Source organism: Bombina bombina, chromosome 10 (genome assembly GCF_027579735.1).
Source record: "Bombina bombina isolate aBomBom1 chromosome 10, aBomBom1.pri, whole genome shotgun sequence".
Lineage (NCBI taxonomy): Eukaryota > Metazoa > Chordata > Amphibia > Anura > Bombinatoridae > Bombina > Bombina bombina.
Genome location: NC_069508.1, coordinates 148,986,446 through 149,009,486, shown reverse-complemented (window position 1 = coordinate 149,009,486; position 23,041 = coordinate 148,986,446). Strand labels below are relative to the sequence as shown.

At 35.1% G+C, this 23,041-nt stretch overlaps 1 protein-coding gene across 2 annotated transcripts in view; it reads right to left on the bottom strand.

Annotated features, from left to right (window-relative positions):
- Positions 1 to 454: 454 nt before the first annotated feature.
- Positions 455 to 23,041, bottom strand: part of GNG12 (G protein subunit gamma 12) — a 150,144-nt gene continuing 127,557 nt past the window's right edge. For both annotated transcript variants that reach the window (XM_053693373.1, XM_053693374.1), the window contains 2 exons: positions 11,724 to 11,828; positions 455 to 9,513 (listed from right to left, as the gene is read on the bottom strand). In XM_053693373.1, coding sequence (XP_053549348.1) covers positions 9,388 to 9,513; positions 11,724 to 11,816 — 219 coding nt within the window. In that variant the 5' untranslated portion in view covers positions 11,817 to 11,828 and the 3' untranslated portion in view covers positions 455 to 9,387. The remainder of the gene's footprint in view (positions 9,514 to 11,723; positions 11,829 to 23,041) is intronic.

Below are 23,041 nucleotides of genomic sequence, written 5' to 3'. Positions count from 1 at the left end.
TATTTTTGACTTTTCTGAGCCTGTCAAGTCCTTCTTTTGACCCATTTTGCCAAAGGAAAGGAAGTTGCCTAATAATTATGCACACCTGATATAGGGTGTTGATGTCATTAGACCACACCCCTTCTCATTACAGAGATGCACATCACCTAATATGCTTAATTGGTAGTAGGCTTTCGAGCCTATACAGCTTGGAATAAGACAACATGCATAAAGAGGATGATGTGGTCAAAATACTAATTTGCCTAATAATTCTGCACTCCCTGTATGTACACAAAGTATACACACACAAATATAGTTCCAACTGTCATATAGTGAGCTCAGCAGGAAGATTTTAATTTATTTTTTTAGCTGTAGATTTAAGTTGGTAGCACTAAACATCTCACTTGATGCTTAAACTACCTACAGTATATGTACCAATAAAACTAATACAATAAAAAAACACAACAACAACAAGTGGCTACAACATTGATGTATTTAAATGGTAAATGGATAGTTTTACATTTTAGAATGAACTGTGACTTTAAAAAAAAAAAAAAGCAAGAACATTTCTTAATCCCGATAACAAAAACATACAATGACATGAAATTATACACTTTTTAAAATTGGAATATTGTGCACATACATATTTGATCCACCGCTGAAGGGCTTTGCAACAAACAGCAGTGGTGAAATACAGAGGCTTAAATTCTAAAGACATGAAAGTGATTCACTAACATTAATACAGCACTTTGATTGCAACAAGTGTATTCAATTAATGTACGATTTTTTGGTATTGGGCACTAGATATCCCTGATGGCTTGCACCTAGTGGGAGGGTACGCTTAAAACTGCACACAATATACAATTATCAAGCTTTATCATGCACTAGATCTTTCAGATGGATTGCACCTTGGGGGAGGGTACACTAAAAGCATTATATTTGTATATTGTGTGCAGTTTTATCATGCACTAGATATTTCCGATGGATTGCACCTTGGGGGAGGGTAAACTTAAAGCATGATCATTTTATATTGTGTGCAGTTTTATCATGCACTAGATATTTCCGATGGATTGCACCTTGGGGGAGGGTAAACTTAAAGCATGATCATTTTATATTGTGTGCAGTTTTATCATGCACTAGATATTTCCGATGGATTGCACCTTGGGGGAGGGTAAACTTAAAGCATGATCATTTTATATTGTGTGCAGTTTTATCATGCACTAGATCTTTCAGATGGATTGCACCTTGGGGGAGGGTACACTAAAAGCATTATATTTGTATATTGTGTGCAGTTTTATCATGCACTAGATATTTCCGATGGATTGCACCTTGGGGGAGGGTAAACTTAAAGCATGATCATTTTATATTGTGTGCAGTTTTATCATGCACTAGATATTTCCGATGGATTGCACCTTATGGGAGGGTACACTTAAAGCTGCACACAATATACAATTATCTTGCCTTAAGACTATAAATAATATACTTGCTGCAATAGAAGTGAATTGACCACTTACAGCTCATTTTCAGTATGATATAGATAATCTAAAGAAAGTGAACAAAATGATGATATGCTTATTTAACTGGTAATATTAATGGGACATGGAAGTAATGCATCACTTCTGGTTCCTTAATGCCAATTTTGAGCAGCCATTAACCATTATAAAAAATATAATTGGTTTAAATTTGGAATAATATTGAGATTAGCTATTTTTTTTGCAGGATTAAGTCAATAACCCCCCCCCACACACACACAAAACATAGCCAATCAGAAGCCATATTATCAATGTTATTTTAACCAATGTGGGCATTTGTTTGGTAGTTTGCTAGGCAATGATAAAACTATCTTGTGAAGCAGATAGCACCATGTATATTTGGCATTTCCTCCATCACACAAATGTGGCTTCTACGCTGGATGTAGCTTTTCTATGTGCACTGAAAGAACCAATACCCCCATGTTTGGTAGTGATAGGTTTATCCTCTAGATCAAGGATGGCCTACTAGCAGCCTGTGGGCCCCATGTGGCCCTTTACACTGTATTTTGTGGCTCCAGGATAAAGTAGAAAAAAAATGTAATTTGTGAATGTCTGTTGGGTGAGCAAACAAGTGAAAAGAGCCCTCTGGAATGGAGGGCAGCAGACAGAGGGTTCCCCTACAACCACACATACATTTGGTCCAATGCACACACATTCATATGTGGTCCTTAAGACTTTTGATCTATTATCAGGAAGTTGGCCATCCTTGCCCTAGAAAACAAAGTAAAAAAAATAATAATAATAATAATAAATATAAATATATACTCACATTGGTTATAATAGAAAAGGAATGGCTGAGTCTCTTGGAATAGTGTGTGTATTTTATATATATATATATATATATATATATATATATATATATATATATATATATATATATATATATATACACACACACACACACACACACAACAACAACATTTAAGATTAGGGGGAGGTAAAAGGTGAGTTTAAAATCCTCCACTACGCACAAAATATAGAGAAAATAACTCATTGTATAGTTCATTAACAAATCTAGACAGGCCAGAAGGCTTGTTTTTCCCACAGAAAACCTCTGAATTACATTGTTTCCAATGCAGCAAAGGATTCTGGATAAGATATGCAAATTAGGTTCACAATGACACACCTTTTTACTTCAAGTCTGCTTTTCAGCAGATTCCCTTTACGCCAAAGCATCACTGTTCACACAGCTTAGCTAGGGTTAGTGCAGTGATTCATAACCATCCCAGGACAGACTGTTTCGTAGTTATTGCTACTCAACAGTTGGGAGAAGGTTTGAATCACTGCTGGGTGAAGTTGATTCCGGGCAAAATACAACAACATTTAAGATTGTTGTGGGAACAATGTAATTCAGAGGTTTTCTGTGGGGAAAAACAAGCCTTCTGGCCTGTCTAGATTTGTTAATGAACTACACAATTAGTTAGTTATTCTCTCTCTCTCGCTATATATATATCTCTCTCTATATATATATATATCTATTATATATATATATATATACACATACACACACATATATATATATATATATATATATATATATACACACACACACACACAGCTTCAAGCTTCTCTCTGCAAAAGTCATGTTTCAATTAAAATTTATGAAAAATTAATTATTTTTTTAATAGATGCCTTAAAATTGATAGTGAGGGAAGTAAACTTTATTTCCATGTCCAATACATCCATTTAAACTGAAGGGTTAGTGTGAAAAATGCACAAGATACAAATTCTGTTTGAAAAAAAATAATTGTTTTTGAAAAATTGTTAGTTTAGAAAAATATAGATTACAAAAATAGCTGCAGAAAAAAAAGAGAAAATCTATGATTAAAAGTTTAGATATTCTAAAAAGTATTTGTTAAAAGTAACTAGCATTACATGACCCCAGTATTTCAGACATTGTATTACTATATCATTTACCCAGCAAGTTGAATAGGAAATTTGAAATTTACATTTATTTTTTTACAGACTAAATAAAAATCACAAAATGTCACAATCAGATTTACAAAATCAGAGTTAAAAATGTAACAAATTAATTAAACTTTATAAACAGAGACTATTATGTTAAAGCTCTAGAAAAGAAAATGCTGATGATTTTGTTTGATAAGAGGTACTCACCTAACGTGGTCAAAAAGTCAATTTATTATACAAATGGAAAAATGTATTTCTTAAAAACTATGGTTCTGCTAATCTTGTCCTCAAGAGGTGGTAAGCGATTCATTTTTATCATTATTTTTAATTCAATACAAGAAAGAGCTCTGAAATCCTTAAAGGGATACTAAACCCATTTTTTTAATTTTGTGATTCAGATAGAGCATGCAATTTAATATTATCAGCCTATTATCAATGTTTCCAAGTTCTCTTGCTATCTTTATTTGAAAAGCAGGAATGTAAAGCTTAGGAGCCAGCCCATTTTAGGTTCAGCACCCTGGATAGCGCTTGCTTATTGGTTGCTAAATTTAGCCACCTATCAGCATGCAAAACCCAGGTGCTGAACCAAAAATGGCCCGTCTCATTAGCTTTACATTCCTGCTTTTCAAAAAAAGATAGCAAGAGAACGAAAAGAACTGATAATAGAAGCAAATTAGAAAGTTGCTTAAAATTGCATGTTCTATCTGAATCAGTAAAGAAAACAAATCTGGGTTTAGTGTCCCTTTAAACAGTAAAGTCAAAATGAAACTAACTCCTTAATGACAGCCACTTATTATTTTCCATTGAAGGGGCTAAATAGCACAATTCTCGCTGACAGCCTCGAGACCGCGCATAGCCTGATGCCTCCAGGAGTGTGGCATGTTGTAATAGAGCGTCTATTAAAGGGCCAAAACCCCTTAATAACAATCAACATACAGGTTTCAAATCTGTGTTGTTAATGAATTTGATAGAGTATGCAGTTTTAAAACAAAATGTTCCAGTTTACTTCTATCACCAAAAATGCTTTTTCTCTTGGTATCCTTTGTTAAAAGGTAAATCTAGGTATACTTGAGAGAGCACGTGTCTAGCATTCAATGGTGGTAGTTTTTGCAACAAGGTATAACACTGCTGCCGTTGAGTGCTAAAGGCACATGCAAGCTCCTGAGCTACTATGAGCCTACCTAGGTTAACCCTTCAACAAAGGATACCAAAAGAATGAAAAAAATTAAACTGCATGTTCTATATAAACCAATATAGTTTAAATTTTGACTTTACTATCCCTTCAAATATGAAATGAGCCTTAAAGGGACATGAAAGACATGTTTTTCCTTTAATAAATGTATTATCTAATGTTTTACAGACATCTAATACTTGATTTAGCTGATAGATGATTAATCCGGCTTCATCCAATCATTGCATGCCCCATGAGCTGGGCCCATGTGGGACACACGACGAGTGGATGAAGCCAAATTCGTCATTTCACTAAATCAAGTATTAGATGCGGGCGGAGGAACGGCACAATGTTTACCATCTCTAAATGGTAAATATTTTACAAAGGAAGAGCCTTTAAATATTTTAATGAATTAAAGTTCCACTATTTTTTATGAATAATTTTATATACTGTGTTTTAATCAGATAAACTTTACAATCACTTTAATAAGTGCAAGGATCCATTTATATATGTCTGTAATTGGCTACAACAGAGAAGATCAGATGAGCATGCTCAATTGGCCTCACAAGAAGTATGCCCCATAACTGCAAAACTATGCAAATTTTGTAAACAAAAATACAATTTTAAATTAAAACATTTGTTTTGTATGCAGGTCTTTTGAAAAATGGTGCTTAATTTTTTTATCTATACTATGTATACATTCTTTAATGTCCCTTTAAGAACCAGGATACTCGGTTAAACAAGGATGTTTACACAAGTTATCATAGGAAAATTGTAATTAAAGATTAACATTGCTCAACATCTCAGGTTCTTCTAGCTGTGATATGACTTTGTACAGGATTGTCACACAAATGTTTAGGTTGATGGCACTACTCAATTATTAAAGGGACAGCATACTGTAAAATTGTTTTACCCTTAAAACAAACTGCACAAACTTTAGAGTTTAAAATTTTGGGAAATTGCTCCTTTATGCTAAGCCTAATCAAATGAACTGAGCTTGTAGGAACAGCAGGACTCATTAGCTTACCTCTCTATATTTACACAAAACCCTTGTCTTATACATCTATACACAGTAAAACTTAGAAAGAACAATGGAAAATGTATGTTTTAGTATTTATCTGCTGACCCCCACCACTGGGAGTGTTATTTCTTCCAAACCTTCTAGTTTACATAGCTTTTCAAGCAGGTAAAAATGGTTCACTGGGATCACATTAAAAGGGAGTGAAAAAACCCCAGCACACTGTCCCTTTAAATTGAATACTTACAGTTTTATAACATGTTTATTTCAATACTGGAAACGCCTGTTCTTAATCCGGCGTTAAACCCATAGCTGCAAGAAGGGTCTAAAATGTATCGCAGAACTCTTGCCGGCAGCCAAAGGGTTCAAACAAAAAGAACAATATTGGTGAAAAATAAATTATGTCTAACAATCATGTGCAAGTCCCGGCTCATGAATTTGGCTAATTGAGTTAAAATAGCTCAGAATAAATTAAATAAAATGAATACTTGATTGTTAGTTTTTTTTCAAGTTATTAAAAATACAGCTATTTTGAGAAAAAAATACTGCTGTTTAAAGATTCCACGATGCAGTTAAAAAAAACCTAATGTGTTGATTAACTTGGTAGCCAATACTTTTTTTTAAAATGTATTTTATTTTTAAATTACATACGTTCCACTGAGAACACCAAAAACTCAAGCATACGGATTGTACAATATATATATATATATATATATATATATATATATATATATATATATGGTACAAATTAACCACCTCACAGGACACCCTATGTAGAGCGGTGTTTAACCATACACAACATTTACCACTATGGCACATGAGACTACAAATTAGCGTGGTTTACAACCCCCCCCAAAAAAAACAGAACAGAAAAACATTATTCATAGACTGGAGTGTCTTAAGGAATACAACATGGAACATTGAATACACCTTTCATTATTAATTTAAAAAAAAGTAAAGTCAATAAGGAGTCATGAAACCCATTTTTCTTTTTCTTATTTTTCACGATTCAAATAGAGAATGGGATTTTAAATAACTTTCTAATCTATTTCTGTTATCAAATTTGCTTCATTTTCTTGGTATTCTTTTTGAAAGAGCAGCTATGCACTACTGAGAGCTAACTAAAGCAATCTAGTAAACCAACGTAAGAGGCATTTTTTTGTGCAGCCATCAATCAACAGCTAGTTCCCAATAATGCATTGCTGATCCTGAGCCTACCTAGATATGCTTTTCAGCCAAGGATACCAAGAGAATGTAAAAATTTTGATAATAGAAGCAAATTTGGAAAGTTGTCTAAAATCACATATTCTGTCTGAATCATAAAAGAAAATGTTTGGGTTTCATATCCCTTTAAATTCAAAGAATTAGTTAAACAATCACATGGAAATTTAGACATACAGTGGGAAACATTCCATTTATATGGCATTGTGTCAAAAGCACCAGTCTGTTTGGAATATATTTTCTATCATTTACTTTTATTGCCAAAACAATTAAAACAAATATCTTGGCTATTGTCAACACCCCCAAAGCACATTAAAGCTCAGAAAAAAGTAGACAGTTATAGGCTATGAAAGAAATGTAAGTGATCTATCTCAGAATACTTTTTGTACAAAACCTGGCAAAGTTGTAAAACCAAATACATTCTTATGTGAGTCAATGGATCTTCTGCTGCTGTTTAGTGAGAACTGTTAAAGGGATATGAAACAAACTTATTTTGTGATTCAGACAGAGCATACAATAAAAAAAAAAGTGTCCAATTTACTTGTATATCCAAATGTGTTTAGTTTCCAATGTATTCTTTGTTGAAGAGATACCCAGGTAGGTGTCTGGAACATTAAATGGCAGGAAATAGATGGATATCATTCTTGCAAAAAAAAATAAAAAATGCTCCAGACACAACAAGGCTACTGAGCTTATTTACATACCTGATTTTCAACAAAAGATACCAAAAGAAGGAAGAAAATGTTATAACATAAGTAAATTTAAATGTTCTTTAAAATTGTATGCTTGATATGAATAATGAAACAAACATTATCAGGTTTCATGTTCCTTTAAGTTGTAATAATAAACTGGTATCATATAGACCAGTACTACAGAAATAATGCTGGTGAATCTTTGTTTATGAGGCTTTGAAATTCTAATAAAAATACTTTGTTTCAAAATGCCACTAAATAGTCGCAGGATATAGACATTGAAAATAATACCTGCGTTGCTCAATAGTTACATTTTACTGATATGCCGCTGGGCATGTTGGGTAATTAAACTATAAATCATACTGCAGTGGTTAAATTGCTTTTCACAGGTAGGTTTAATAGACATCACTTGTACAAAGCTTAATTCTATCATAATTGCAGTGGTGCAAAGCTACTAAGGTACTTTTGAGAATACTTTTAGGAGCATATTTGTAGTGTACACAAAAACATACAAAAATAATCGCAAAATACGCTTTTGCATTTCTTTGGTGCAAAAAATGAAATTCCCCAGGCTACCACTGAATATAACAAATTAGTGGGGAAAGACAGTGAGAATTTAGTGATATCGCAATAAAATCAGTCCACCTTGGCAAATTTATATAAGAAACAAATTGGACTTGAAGTCTTAAAAAACAATGTGACAGGTTTTTCTGCAGTTAATGCTTTGTGAGAAACAATATAAACTTGTAGTAAACCAACCTTGTCTTTCAGGGGAAAATAATATATATATGTTGCGGGTAAAGTAAGAAATTGGGTAATCCTAGCATTACCCGGGTAAACCTGACAATAATCAAGCGGCTGTGGTAAAGCCCGATGTAACATGATAAATATTCTCAGAGTGCATCAAATATATATAGGATACACTGTAAATCACACATCTTCACTATCTTTTTTGCCTCCGCCTGCGGGGTTCAAGGGGGGTGAAGCTCATTCCCCAAGGGTCACTTGGTATGGATGCCAGAGGATCGGCGGGGCTCCTTCCTTGAACCCCCAGGCAGACGCAAAAAAAATAATGTAGATGGGGGAATTACATTACATCTGGCTTTACCCACAGACGCTTGGGTAATGTCAGGTTTACCGGGGTAATCCTAGGATACCCGGATTTCTGACTTTACCCGTAAAATAAATATATATATTAGCCAGAGATTACATTTCAAAATCACAAATGGAAATACCTCCCATCTACTATCTTAGACTAGTAGGATTTAAATATTGTTTTTGAAAACAAATAACATCTTTGTTTGTAAAAATATGACAATGCTGATGTTAGTTACTCCCTATTGCACGTTTCAAGGGGTAGACTAAGAGATAGGAACTTTCGCACGTAAGCGCAAACTGTTGGAAAATGTATTTAATATGGAGTGAAGCGCAAACGAGTTGTGAGAACACGCTGGAGTGACAACGTTCTAATAAGGAATGATAATATAATGGCAATAGGTTTCCTAGTTGCACGATTCATAGTCTGTAATGCTAACCTGTATAAGAAGCAGGAGGCAACTTTGGTCTTGATAATATTTTCAAGCAAAAATTTTGACTGGACAAGTAGACACTACACATTAAAAATAAACGCTGACAAAAATATTCACCACCCTCAGATTCTTGTTTTTAGAATGAAATCTGGTTTTAAAAAGACTGTTCCCTTGAGTACAAAGCTAGAGAGAAAAAAATAAAACATAGAAAAGAATCATTTGTATAGATTAAAGTTTTTTTTTCTTCTTCTTAAGTGGAAATCAGACACCTTGAGATAACTTCAGTAAGGATCTGTTTGGTATTTAAAGTGAAAACAGACAACTAGTGTTTAATAAACTACAATATTATACAAGGCTTTTTATCCTTGAAAGGGTTTTCTGAAGCTGGGATGCCCATTAGTAAAGGGTCGTTTTTGGTATGTTCTTCACAGTAGCGCATAAGATCAGCAGATGCTTTGGAAATCTAGAATAATAAAAAAAATAAAAGTTATCACAATGGAGTCAAGATATGATAAAGTTTACTACACCCCCCCTTTAAAGGGACATTCTACACCAGAATTATTGTTATTTATTACCCATTCCCCAGTTTTGCACAGCCAACACAGTTATAATAATAATAATAATACAATTTTTACCTCTAATTACCTTGTTTCTAAGCCTCTGTAAACTGCCCCTTTATTTCAGTTCTTTTGACAGACATCCATTTTAGCCAATCAGAGCTGGCTCATCTGAACTCCACGTGCGTGAGCACAGTTTTATCTATATGACACACATGAACTAACACCCTCTAGTGATGAAAAACTGTTAAAATGCCCTGAGAGAAGAGGCGGCCTTCAAGGGCTTAGAAATTGGCATATGAACCTCCTAGGTGTAGCTTTCAACTAAGAATACCAAGAGAACAAAGCAAAATTGGTGATAAAAGTAAATTGGAAAATTACATTCTCTATCTGAATGATGACAGTTAATTTTGGACTAGACTGTCCCTTTAAGGCAGTAAATACCTTGTAATTACAACATATTTCTGCAGCCTTCCAATATATGATCATGTCAGCAGAGTATGAACTTTATTAGAACAGATAAACACCTTGTTTGCTGTAATTGTTTTCCAATGGTCAAACTCCACCCACCACTTACGTTATTTAAAGGATCCAATCTGCGCTTGAGTATGGAGATGACAGAGCTTCATACGATTATTGAGTTAAAGGGATAGGCTGGTCAAAATGAAACTTTCATGACTGAGATAGAGCATGCAATTTTAAGCAACTTTCTACTTTACTCCTATTATCAATTTTTCTTTGTTCTCTTGTTAGGTTTATTTTTTTTTTTTTAAAACAAGAATGTAAGCTTAGGAGCTGACCCATTTATGGTTCAGCAACTGGGTAGCACTTGCTGATTGGTGTCTAAATGTAGCCACCAATAAAACAAGTGTTACCCTGGTGCTTAACCAAAAATGTGGTAACACTTGACGACTAAGCGCTAGGTGAAAGCACCTATATCTCTATACAAAAGGTTTCCTAGCAAACCTAAAAAAGTGAGTATAAAAAGAGGAATGTCTTTACACACCCCTCTTCTTATGCTGAACCAAAAATGGTCCGGCTCCTAAGCTTACATTCCTGCTTTTTCAAATAAAGATACTAAATGAATGAAGAAAAATTAATGAGTAAATTATTAGAAAGTTGCTTAAAATTGCATGCTCTATCTGAATCATAAGAGTTTAAGTTTGACGAGACTATCACTTTAAAAAAATCTCAATTATTTGGTTTCAGCAGAAATAATATGATTAACTACAAATTAAGTACAGATATGTGACAAGGTTAGGTTTGTGAAACCTGCCATGTGCTCTTTCAGTTTTACACGACTGGAAAACACACAATTTTAAAACTTAAAATACAGGAAAAGGGGACACAATAAAAAAGTGAAAGTATATTGCAAAGTTGTTCAACTATGTATAATTAAAGAGACACTGAACCCAAAATTTTCATTTCGTAATTTAGATAGAGCATGAAATTTTAAGCATCTTTCTAATTTACTCCTATTATCAAGTTTTCTCCATTCTCTTGGTATCTTTATTTGAAATGCAAGAATGTAAGTTTAGATGCCGGCCCATTTTTGGTGAACAACCTGGGTTGTCCTTGCCGATTGGTGGATAAATTCACCCACCAATAAAAAAATTGCTGTCCAGAGTCCTGAAACTAAAAAAAAGCTTAGATGCCTTATTTTTCAAAGAAAGATAGCAAGAGAACGAAGAAAAATTGATAATAGGAGTAAAGCTGAAAGTTGCTTAAAAGTGCCTGCTCTATCTGAATCACAAAAGAAAAAATGTGGGTTCAGTGTCCCTTTAAATATTTTATAATACAAAGTGTCCTCTGCCCCTTTAAGAGGAAAGTTTATAGAACATGCCTAATTGCAAAGCTGCCCTCTAATGTGAGGATATTTGTTACCATAGTAACCCTGAAACATGCATTTTTTGCCAAGTCACGCTACACTAGAGACCCGCACTCTTATGTCCCAGAGAGAGCAATGTTTAGGAAATAGTGTGTGGCTGGCCGCTTGCCAGAGGTCATGAAGTAAAGAGAAACGACTAAGGCGTGGTTTACCAAGAACCATGTGGAACACACGGTGTAGCTCCATTTACAGATCTCGCACACATTAGGTTATAAACCAGTTCCGTACCTTTATTCTCTCTATGGAGGCTTCTACTTTGAGTTGCTGTACAGTCCGTCGTGCCTGGGCTATGTTATTCGTGCTGGTCGTTTTGGCAGACATCTTTGGTGAGGTCTAAGAATAGAAAAGGGAAAAGCAGGTTATCCAGTGCCAGGCTATGGAATCCGAGCATTCCATACATATTCTATTATTCTAGGTCACATGCACACCCAGCCCTTTGGTGCTGGGAAGAATTACAATGCCTGTTAGAGCAACGTGATGCACATTCCACCAACAGACGCATTAATAATAAAACTGTAAGACACATGTGCCACAATAATACCTTCTATCTAGCTTAGAAAATGCAATGCATAACTAATGTAAGTAAACATTCCCTTCAGCTAAAATCATAACACTGGGGGTACTGAACAAAAACATTTTTTATCATCCATATAAAAATACAAGTGCTCATTAGCGGTTATTCCCTCCTTATGTTCATGAGCATGTGACCTAATAGCCAATCAATGAGCTTAAAAGGGATAAGGATGCAATTTTAAACAACTTTCCAATGCAATGCATTTCTGGGAGCTACCTGAACACACCAGTAAGCCAATGAAAAGAGATTATATATATATATATATATATATATATATATATATATATATATATATATATATATATATATATATATATACAGCCAGCAATTAGCAGCTTGCTCCCAGTTCCTGGGCCTAAATGGGTATGCTTTTAAACAAAAGATATCAAGAGAACAAAGCTAAATCGATAACAGAAGTAAACTGAAACGTTGTTTAAAATTGTTTGCTATATCTGATATAATCATGAAAGAAAAAGTTTAGGTTTCATGTCCCTTTAAGTGAGAAGTACTTGTCAGCCAATGAGCATCAGCAGGAAGCATAGACATGATACTGCTGTATTTGTTTCTATTTAGTTTTAAACGTTTTACTTGACATCCCCATATTTAAAGGTTGTTCTTTCAGAAGGGTAATTGTGTGAGTACAACGTCCCTTTAATGTCTATTGGGAGTCAGTTGCTGGTACATAATAGAAAATAACAAAAATATTGGATTTTGTGGAGCAGACTTCTCTAAAGCATTTATTTGGGGATTTTAAAAGCATTAAATAGCTATTAAACAAAGTAAAGCAATTTTAAAGCAATTAGAACAATGAATCGTATGCAATGGTGATTATTAATCCCCTAAAAGACATAAGTATTTTCTCATACACAGAAGAAATAAACCAATGCACTGAGCAAAATAAAATGTTTACTAAGCATTTAAAACTGTTGCATTATTTTAGAGAAGTCCAGGAACAGGTTAATCTCATCTCCATTGCTGTGACTTGTTAGGATCATATATAAATGAGCTCCCACACCCGTCAGTCAATCTCTGTATAGCATGTTGCAGGTTCACAGCTCTTAAAGGGATACTGTAGTGCAAAAAAGGCATACTAAGACTCTAAACTAAGAGTGCTAAAATTAAATGTGATGTGTGTTGATCCCCAGATAAGGGTGTTAAACACATATTTTATAGCTCTGCTCAGGAGTACTGCAGGTCCGAAGCAGAACCGGACAGCGATTGGCAGGGTTTTGTGACTGCCACTTCTGATTGACTCACTAGTCATGTCTATTTAGGACCAGCAGTTCTCTGCAGCTCCCAAGTGGTACTTTACTGTTTTTTAACCCCTGTGTCAAGGTTAAACACAGAGACTTGCAGGATCAGTAATGCTAAAATAACATGATTTAACAAATTGGAGCATTCCATTTTTACACTGCAATGCCCCTTTATTCGAAAAGCAGGAATGTAATGCTTAGGAGCCTGCCCATTGTAGGTTCAGCACCCTGGATAGTGCTTGCTTATTGGTTGCTACATTTTAGCCACCAATCAGCAAGCAGTACCCAGGTGCTGAACCAAAAATGGGCCGGCTCCTAAGCTTTCAATCCTGCTTTTCAAAGATAACAAGAGAGCAAAGAAAGTTTGATAATAGGAGTAGATTAGAAAGTTACTTAAAATTGCATCCTCTATCTGAATCATGAAAGAAAAAAAAACTGGGTTTAGTATCACTTTAATTTGTGTTATATAAGCCATTGCTGAGTTTCTGAGAAGGTTTAGTACTGGCGCACGGGCGTGCACAACATATGCGCGTATGCTGCTGAAAAACAGTAATAGCGGTTACTAGAAGCATATTTGGTAATGGCAGTATATATAGCAAAACTGTATTTAAAACTGAAATGCTTTCTTGCGCATCTTTCTATCCCTTTCAGGCCGCAGTATGGTAGAAGAAACACTTTTTCAGGTACATTAAATGAAAAGATAGTCAAATATATAATGAAAGTGCATAGCAAATTTATATTGCTATACTTAAAGGGACACTCCACGGAAAAACATGCTATTAACATTAAAGGGACAGTAAACCTACATTTTTTCTTTCATGATTCAGATAGAGCAGCAATTTTAAGCAACTTTCTAATTTACTCCTATTATCAATTTTTCTTTTTTCTCTTGCTATCTATATTTGAAAAAGCAGAAATAAAAGCTTTGGAGCCGGCCCATTTTAGATTGAGAACCTGGGTTGCGATTGGATTGGCTAAATGTAGCCACCAATCAACAAGCCCTATCCAGGGTACTGAACCAAAAATAGACTGGGGCTCCAAAACTTTCATTCCTGCTTTTTCAAGTAAAGATACAAAGAAAAAGTGATAATAGGAGTAAATTAGAAAGTTGCTGCTCTATCTGAATCATGAAAGAAAATATTTGGGTTTACTGTCCCTTTAAAGAACATCATCTAGACAAAATATTAAGTAAAAACTTTAAGAATTGATAGTAAAGCTAAATACAGCTGTATAAGAGGTGTATTTACTGATTGGCTGATAGGCAATTCCAGCTACAGCTCATTGGTTGATCTGTATTACCTGTTATTTCTCACTGGTCGATTCATTAATCATCAGTAGAGTACCTATAAGTCACTTATAGACAAGTGATGAACTTTACACCTCACTCCAGATATAGCCTCCTTTGCTAGTGTAGTCTTCTCACAATTGACTACACAGTATTTTCAAAAATGGAACAGGTAAGAAAGGGGAGCTAAAAAGCAATCTGGATATTTGCAAAAAGATGAATCCTTACTAATGTGTATAAAATTTACTACGTGTGATAATCCTAAAATGATTTAGCCTTTGGATGATGAACAATTCTTAATTGAACAATTATTAATTGGGAAAAAGTAAATAATTAAGTGAAAGGTGTTGGGATGTGAATATAAGAAATAAGTGAATGTTTATAAAAAATAATAATAAGGTGTTGTGGACATAAAAAAGGTTCCTAACATAGGTTCTTAATCATTTTATGACCGAGTGCTTATATTATGTGCATATATTATGTGCTAAAACTTATATAGTCTCCTAAGAGTTGTAAATAAAAAGATAACCACAAAGAGTTAAAGGGACACTCAATCGAAATTAAACTTTCATTATTCAGATAGAGCCTGCCATTTTAAACAACTTTCCAATTTACTTCCATTAACAAAATGTGCACAGTCTTTTTATATTTAAACTTTTTAAGTCACCAACTCCTACTGAGCATGTGCAAGAATAAGTGTGTATGCATTTGTGAATGGCTAATGGCTGTCACATGGTACGTGTATGCATTTGTAATTGGCTGATGGCTGTCACATGGTACAGGGAGAGTGGAAAAAGAGATAACTTAAAATTGTCAGAAAAAAAATCTACTTATTTGAAGTTCAGACTAAGTGCTATTGCATTGTCTTGTTATCTTGCATTTGTTGATTATGCAAATCTACTGTGTTGACTGGTCCTTTAATAAGGAAATGAGTGAGGATAAAGTGATCAGCCTAAGAGGTAGTTACCTATGGCAAGTCTGTCTTTAATAAGGGATCCTGTGACTGTGTATTATAACTGCATTTACTTCAGAATTAGCAAACAAACCGGGATGTATCAAGATAAGCATACAAAATGAATTAGGTATAAATAGCTGATTTAATAAACATAGATAAATACAAGGTATAGGTATGTGCAAAAATCTATTATTAGGGAAAATTCTAGTAATGATAAAAATAAAACTAAAACCTACACCGGTGTTAGGTTATACCTGCAAAACGTTAAAAAATCTCCATTATTTTAAACATTAAAAAATACTAAAAAATACAATTGAGATATTCTTAGAAACAACTGATAATTACACAGAAAGTGTAATCAAAAATACATATAAACTATAAAAATTGGTTTGAGATAAGGATACAAGTTGATTGATGTTAGAGCGTTTAAAAGTCCCAATCTTTCTGTAATTCAGTAAGCGCTCAGAGCAAATATATGATCTGACAATCTAAACGCTTTTGCACAATGTATCCATAAGCTTAATGGTTGTTGATTGATCCAACCTAACAGCTCACAACAACACTGTCTTTTTCCGGCACCCAGGACCGCTGCACCTAACCTTGTTGTTTGAATTAAAGAAACCGAGGTTAGCAATAGGACAGCGAGAGGAGCCATGTGAAGGAATTATCAAGGAACATAGTGCGCGCACTTAATTCAAAGAGAGGAACCCTGCACTATTGGTCCATGAAACCCACGTGACCCCACAGCTGATCTATCAACAGTTGGAAGACCAACAGAGAGGAGAGAGGTGCTTTAAACATTACACCTAAAGGTACTCTGATCAAATATAGCTCCGAATTGTTTAAAAGTATTCACAGCAAGACTATATTACTGTATCTCACATCACGCTTGATCGGTTAAACGGAAGAAATTACAAAACTTTGCAACATTGTCTTATATTACAACCATTAAGCTTATGGATACATTGTGCAAAAGCGTTTAGATTGTCAGATCATATGTTTGCTCTGAGCGCTTACTGAATTACAGAAAGATTGGGACTTTTAAACGCTCTAACATCAATCAACTTGTATCCTTATCTCAACCCAATTTTTATAGTTTATATGTATTTTTGATTACACTTTCTGTGTAATGATCAGTTGTTTCTAAGAATATCTCAATTGTATTTTTTAGTATTTTTTAATGTTTGAAATAATGGAGATTTTTTAACGTTCTGCAGGTATAACCTAACACCGGTGTAGGTTTTATTTTTATCATTACTAGAATTTTCCCTAATAGATTTTTGCATATACCTATAAGTCACTGTTTTTCAAACCTGTCCTCAGTCCTCCCCAACAGGCCAGATTTTGAGGATATCTGAACTGGAGCACAGGTGAAATAATCAGCTGATTATTAAACATTGTTATTTTACCTGCTCTTATATAAGGTAATCCTGAAAACCTGGCCTGTTGGGGAGGCCTGGGGAAAGGTTTGAAAACCAGTGCAATAAGTGAATAACTGGTATATTAGTTTGAATTTAAATAGACATGCATATAACGATTTGCTTAACCCCTGCAAATGAATTAAACGCATAGTTAAAGTCAGCTCCAGGGCAGCAATGCAGTACTGGGAGCTAGCTGAATACATCTGATGAGCAAATGACAAGAGATGTGTGTAACCACCAATCACCAACTAACAACTAGGGCATTGCTGCTGCTAAGCCTACCTGCTTTTCTACAAAGGATATTGAGAGAACAAAGTAAATATAATAGAAGTAAATAAAAAAGGCTCTTAAAATTGCATGGCCTATCTGAACATATAAAGTATAATTTTGACTTTCGTGCTTAAAAGCTTCTCTCATATGGATGACAGAATTACTTACCATGAAGACCGTTTAAATTGAACATTTTATGGGGAGGGGGGGTTGATGCATTTGAAATTGACTGCGCATTAAAGAGATACTGAAACCACATTTTTTTGTTTCATGATTCAGATAGAGCATGCAATTTTAAGTAACTTTCTAATTTACTCCTATTATCAATTTTTGTTTGTTCTCTTTGTATCTTTATTTGAAAAGCAGGAATATAAGTTTATAATCCACCCATTTTTAGATCAGCACCCTGGGGAGCTCTTGCTGATTGATGGCTACATTTACACACCAATAAGCAAGCAATACCCAGGTGCTGAACCAAAGATGGGCCGGCTTGTAAGCTTACATTCCTGCTTTTTCAAATAAAGACAACCAAGAAAACGAAGACAAATTGATAATAGGAGTAAATTAGAAAGTTGCTTAAAATTGCATGCTCTATCTGAATCATTAAGGAAAAATTTGGGTTCAGTGTCCCTTTAAAAATGTATTTATTCACTAGCTAGAGTTTGCAGCTGGTTTTGGTCTAAATGTTTCTGGTTTACTGCAGGCCCATTCAGCAGTGCTGACAGAGCTTTGTTAAAACCTGAAAGCACTGGCTGGATAGCGATTGTGCTGGAACACAGCGTAAAGAGGTCATGGTCATATCTACACTGCATACAGATCAGCAAGTTTTCTGTAAAACATGCCGGCTCCCAGCTTCCCTCAGTGTCAGATATGATACCAGCATGTTTAGTTTTGTAACCAGACCGAAAAGCTTCCAGAACGTTATTGCAGAATGTGCTTTGCATAATAAAAAGAACAAGCCCAGAGCGTGTCAGCATTTGATAGAGCGCACACAAAAGCTTGTGAAAGTGGAGATCGGCCAGTTACTGCTTAGGAATCAGATTCAGTAGCCTGAATAAGAGAATAACCCTGTTCGCTTGCTGAGGGACAGCTACACAGTGAAAGGGTTAACCAAAATCACAGAATGTAAATATGTTGCACATTATTTTAAAAAAGGCTGACATTTTTATTAAGTTCATACATCACATTTCATTATTGATTTGTTTTGGCATTTTCATGAGCAAAAAGATGGTTTCAATAAAACATAAATAAAAAAAAAAAAAAAAGGATTTTAAAGAACTAATTCCCGATATGTACCCCTGTCTTTGCCAGCTGATACATTCAAATTTGTAGCATTTAAAATAAATAAATTGGTGTCAATTTAAATCAGGGGTCGACAAATCTGTTTTAATATTTAGGAGCCAGACAGTGGTATTTGTATATAGATATAAGGCGAATAACACACAAAGTTAGGAGCCAGTGGCTCCTGGGTCTGTAAATACTGTGCAGTTACATAGCAGTCGCTTACATCAGTGCGTAACAGTTGTTTACAACAGATAAAACACAAGAGGCTCTTTAAGGGGCAAGTCCACGGACAGTTATGAAACAGCAAAACCCTGTAAAGCTTGCTAACCAGACTGCATAGGAAACACTTAATGCAGAGTTTAGTTACTCATATATAAAATGAGTATGTTAAAAAGACTTTAAAGGGGTGGTAAATCCTAGCATTTGTGAAACCCTAGGATTTACCAGCGGAACAAATACTTCATCCTAAAAGCTCCTTTGTTTGAAGCGTTCATCGCGCTGAGCACCTCAGGCAGCCCATGGCAGAACACTATTTTGCTGAGAGGTGACATTTCCACCTCTTAGCCAATAGCGGCGCTGGCAATCCAGCTTGGCGCCAGTTGGACCGCACGGCTATTGGCTAAGAGGTGGAAATGTCAAATCTCAGCAAAATAACGTTCTGCCGTGGGCTGTCCGAGGTGCTCAGCGTGACGAACGATTCACTGGTAAATCCTAGCATTTCACAGACGCTAGGATTTACCATCCCTTTAATGATCCTGATAAAGGGATAGAAAATGGCAAGAAGAAAATTCTCTAACGTGTGAAAGCATTTTATTATTGCTCTGTTGCTTGTATATGACTAAGTGGGTTAAATACATTGTTAATGTCAGCTCAAGAGCAGTAATACACTACAGGGAGTTAGCTGGTGATTAGTGGCTATGCACATATGCCACGTATCATTGGCTCACCAGATGTGTGCAGCTAGGGCCCAGTAATGCATTGCTGTTCTCAGGCAAGTGATAATGCAATAATAAAATTCTCCAACGCATTAGTCCTTTTTAAAGGACACTAAAGTCAAAATTAAACTTTCATGATTCAAATAAAGCAACCAATTAAAAAAAACAACAACAAAGAAAAAACTTCCAATTCACTTTCATTATCAAATTGTGCACAATGTTTTATATGAACTCATTCTGAGATACCAGCACCTACTGAGCATGTGCAACAGTGCACAGTATATGCATTTTGTGATAGGCTGATGGCTGTCACATGATACAGGGAGGAAAATTGAATTAATTTGATATACTACTCATTTTAAATTCGAAATAAGTGTTATTGCATTGTCTTTTTATAATGCAATTATACTGTATTTAATGGTTCTTTACCCAGGATGGGATTCATCTGACTTTGTGCTTTTTCCCCTTTGTGTCTATAACACAGAGGCGATGAGAACAGAGCCCAACAAGAGCCCAACAAGCTTACCATTTGTTATCATATAAATGATGAGGAGACACATTAAAGGGACATGAAACCCAAAATGTTACTTTCATGATTCCGATAGGACAGACAATTTTAAATAATTTTCTAGTTTATTCTATTATTCATTTTCTTTGTTCTTTTATCTTTTGTTGAAAAGCAGGGACATAAGCTCAGGAGTGTGCACGTATCTGGAGCACTGTATGGCATAATTTTTGTAAGAGTCTTATCCATTTGCAAGAGCACTATATGGCAGCACTATTTTCTGCCATATAGTGCACCAGATGCCTACCTAGGTATCTCTTCAACACAGAATATAATGGGAACAAAGCAAATTTGACAATAGAAGTAAATTGGAAATGTACACAGGCTCAAAATAAAAGGATGTTGGTTCACCATCTGGCTCCAAATAAGGATGCGGTATGATAGGTACAAAAATCCAAAAGTATCACAGAGTACAACCTCCTGTAGTTAATAAGGATCCGGATGGCAGTGCAGCACAAGTGCTGGCTATTGGCAAAAAAATGTATAGCCAGAAAAAAGATACTTAGCCAGCAACTTGATTAAATAAAATGTTACTTTTATTCCAGAGTATGAGTGGGATGATACCCCCTAACAGAACCAGGCTGACGCGTTTCGTCTAGAGAGCCGTACTCATAGTCCATAAAACACAGTTCCAATCCCAACCTTAAGAACCTCTCACTGTGTCCTGGTTGGTGGAGACATTAATTGAAACTTAAAGATACAGGGGTATATATTTATCATGATATGAATAGAAACTTAGGCTTCACCATTAGTATAACAAGACATTAAGTATTATATCATCACATTGGCAATAACCTATTACAAATAATGCAAAAACATATTGATGTCAAAAAAGGAAATAGAAACCTCCCTATGTTATTGGTGAATGGAACTAAATGGGATTACTATGTACCCAAATACAATGGGACCATATGTCCCCCTGAACAATAAGCGCTTGTAGCTGAGTATGTTTGGTGATGGGAATCTCCCTGCATGTCTATCCATATTTATCTTAAATCATGACTCAGATAGTTATTGCATGCAGGGGTATACCCACCATCCTACATAAAATAGATGATAGAAACACCGGGAATAAGGGTTCAGCTTAATTAACCCAATTCATAACTTAAGGATAAATACATGTATCATAATCAAACTATGAAACCGGAACCAAATTGATACAGACCCTTCTTAGGGCATTTAAAAAGTGCCAGTGGCCTCTTAGGAGAGGGTCCAATCTAAATGATTTTAGAGATGGCATAGGGATAGAGGAGCGGCCCAAGGGGACCATTCAAAGCCTCAGACTCGAACTGCTTCTAGATGAGGGTAGAGGGGAGGTCAGAGTGACTAACCTGGATAGGAAATAGAAAATGAATATATATATATATATATGTATGTAAAGAGTGTGCATCTCCAGAGAGAACATACTACAAGCGCTTATTGTTCAGGGGGACATATGGTCCCATTTTATTTGGGTACATAGTAATCCCATTTAGTTCCGTTCACCAATAACATAGGGAGGTTTCTATTTCCTTTTTTGACATCAGTATGTTATTGCCAATGTGATGATATAATACTTAATGTCTTGTTATACTTATGGTGAAACTTACGTTTCTATTCATATCATGATAAATATATACCCCTGTATCTTTAAATTTCAATTAATATCTCCACCAACCAGAACACAGAGAGAGGTTCTTAAGGTTGGAATTGGAACTGTGTTTTATGGACTATAAGTACGGCTCTCTAGACGAAACGCATCAGCCTGGTTCTGTTAGGGGGTATCATCCCACTCTATTTTTTAAGTATACTCTGGAATAAAAGTTACATTTTATTTAATCAAGTTGCTGGCTAGGTATCTTTTTTTCTTTCATATCTCTAACAATAAATTTCACACATCTACAGCACTGAACAAAAATAATCCTATTCTCCTTACTTGACATACATTTCTTCCATTTTCCCTAAATAACATTCACTTTTTGCATTGCAGGAGAGCTCTGCAAACAAGGATTTCACAATGACACCAGCAAATGGAAAAGTAAAACCAACAAGGTGGTTCTGCCTATTTGAACAGACGTAATTGAGCCACAACCCAGAACGTAAAGTTTGAGTTTATTCTGAGTCAATAGCTACGGTTTAACCCACTGGAAGTATTACGGCTATTTAAACTACATAGTGTGAATTATATATGTTTTATAAGCAATGACTTGGGTCTAAAATAAGTTTAGCTGTTTCTAAAAATAACATAGCTAGTTCATGTTATTAAACATTTTTTTTTATTGTGTAACTGACTAAACCATAATGCCTTGTGAGCCAAGCTGGAATAACTGTTTCCCAACCCACCAATGACTGGCTGCGTTCAGTGCTTGTAACTCCTTAGAAAAGTGTTAAAGTGAATGTAAATTTTGATGCTGAAGTGCCAGGTTTTTAAAACTTTGATTAAAAACAGGGGCACTTTAATTCATAAAAATTTACATTTCACTCCTGTTGTGACAAAAAACTTACCTTTTAAACTTGACAGCAGCTCCAGCTTCCTCCGGTCTCACAAGCCATTTCTGATGTCAGAAATGATTGATAGGTCATCCTCCAATCACAGATTCCCCCCGGGGGAGATTCAGTGTCTGATTCACTGCTGTGATTGGAGGAAGCCAGATACCTCATTTTAGACCCAGGAAGAGGCTTTGAAACGGGTGGAGGAAGCTGGAGCTGCTGTGAAAATTAAAAGGTAAGTTTTTTTTCACAACAGGAGTGAAATGAAAATTTTTATGAATTAAAGTGCCCCTGTTTTTAATCGAAGTTTTAAAAACCGGGCACTTTAGCATCAAAATTTACATTCACTTTAAGCACATAGTTACCTAGGGTCAGTAGGTTTACCAGGTGTTCAGTATTCAACTGGACAGTAATGTATTTATTTTTAAAAAGGCTACCCAATAAAATCTATAAAAAATAGTAAAAGTCCCCTGGGTGGCAGCTTATTATAAAGTCTTTTATGCCCCTATGCATTACAAAAATGGCCCAGAAAGAA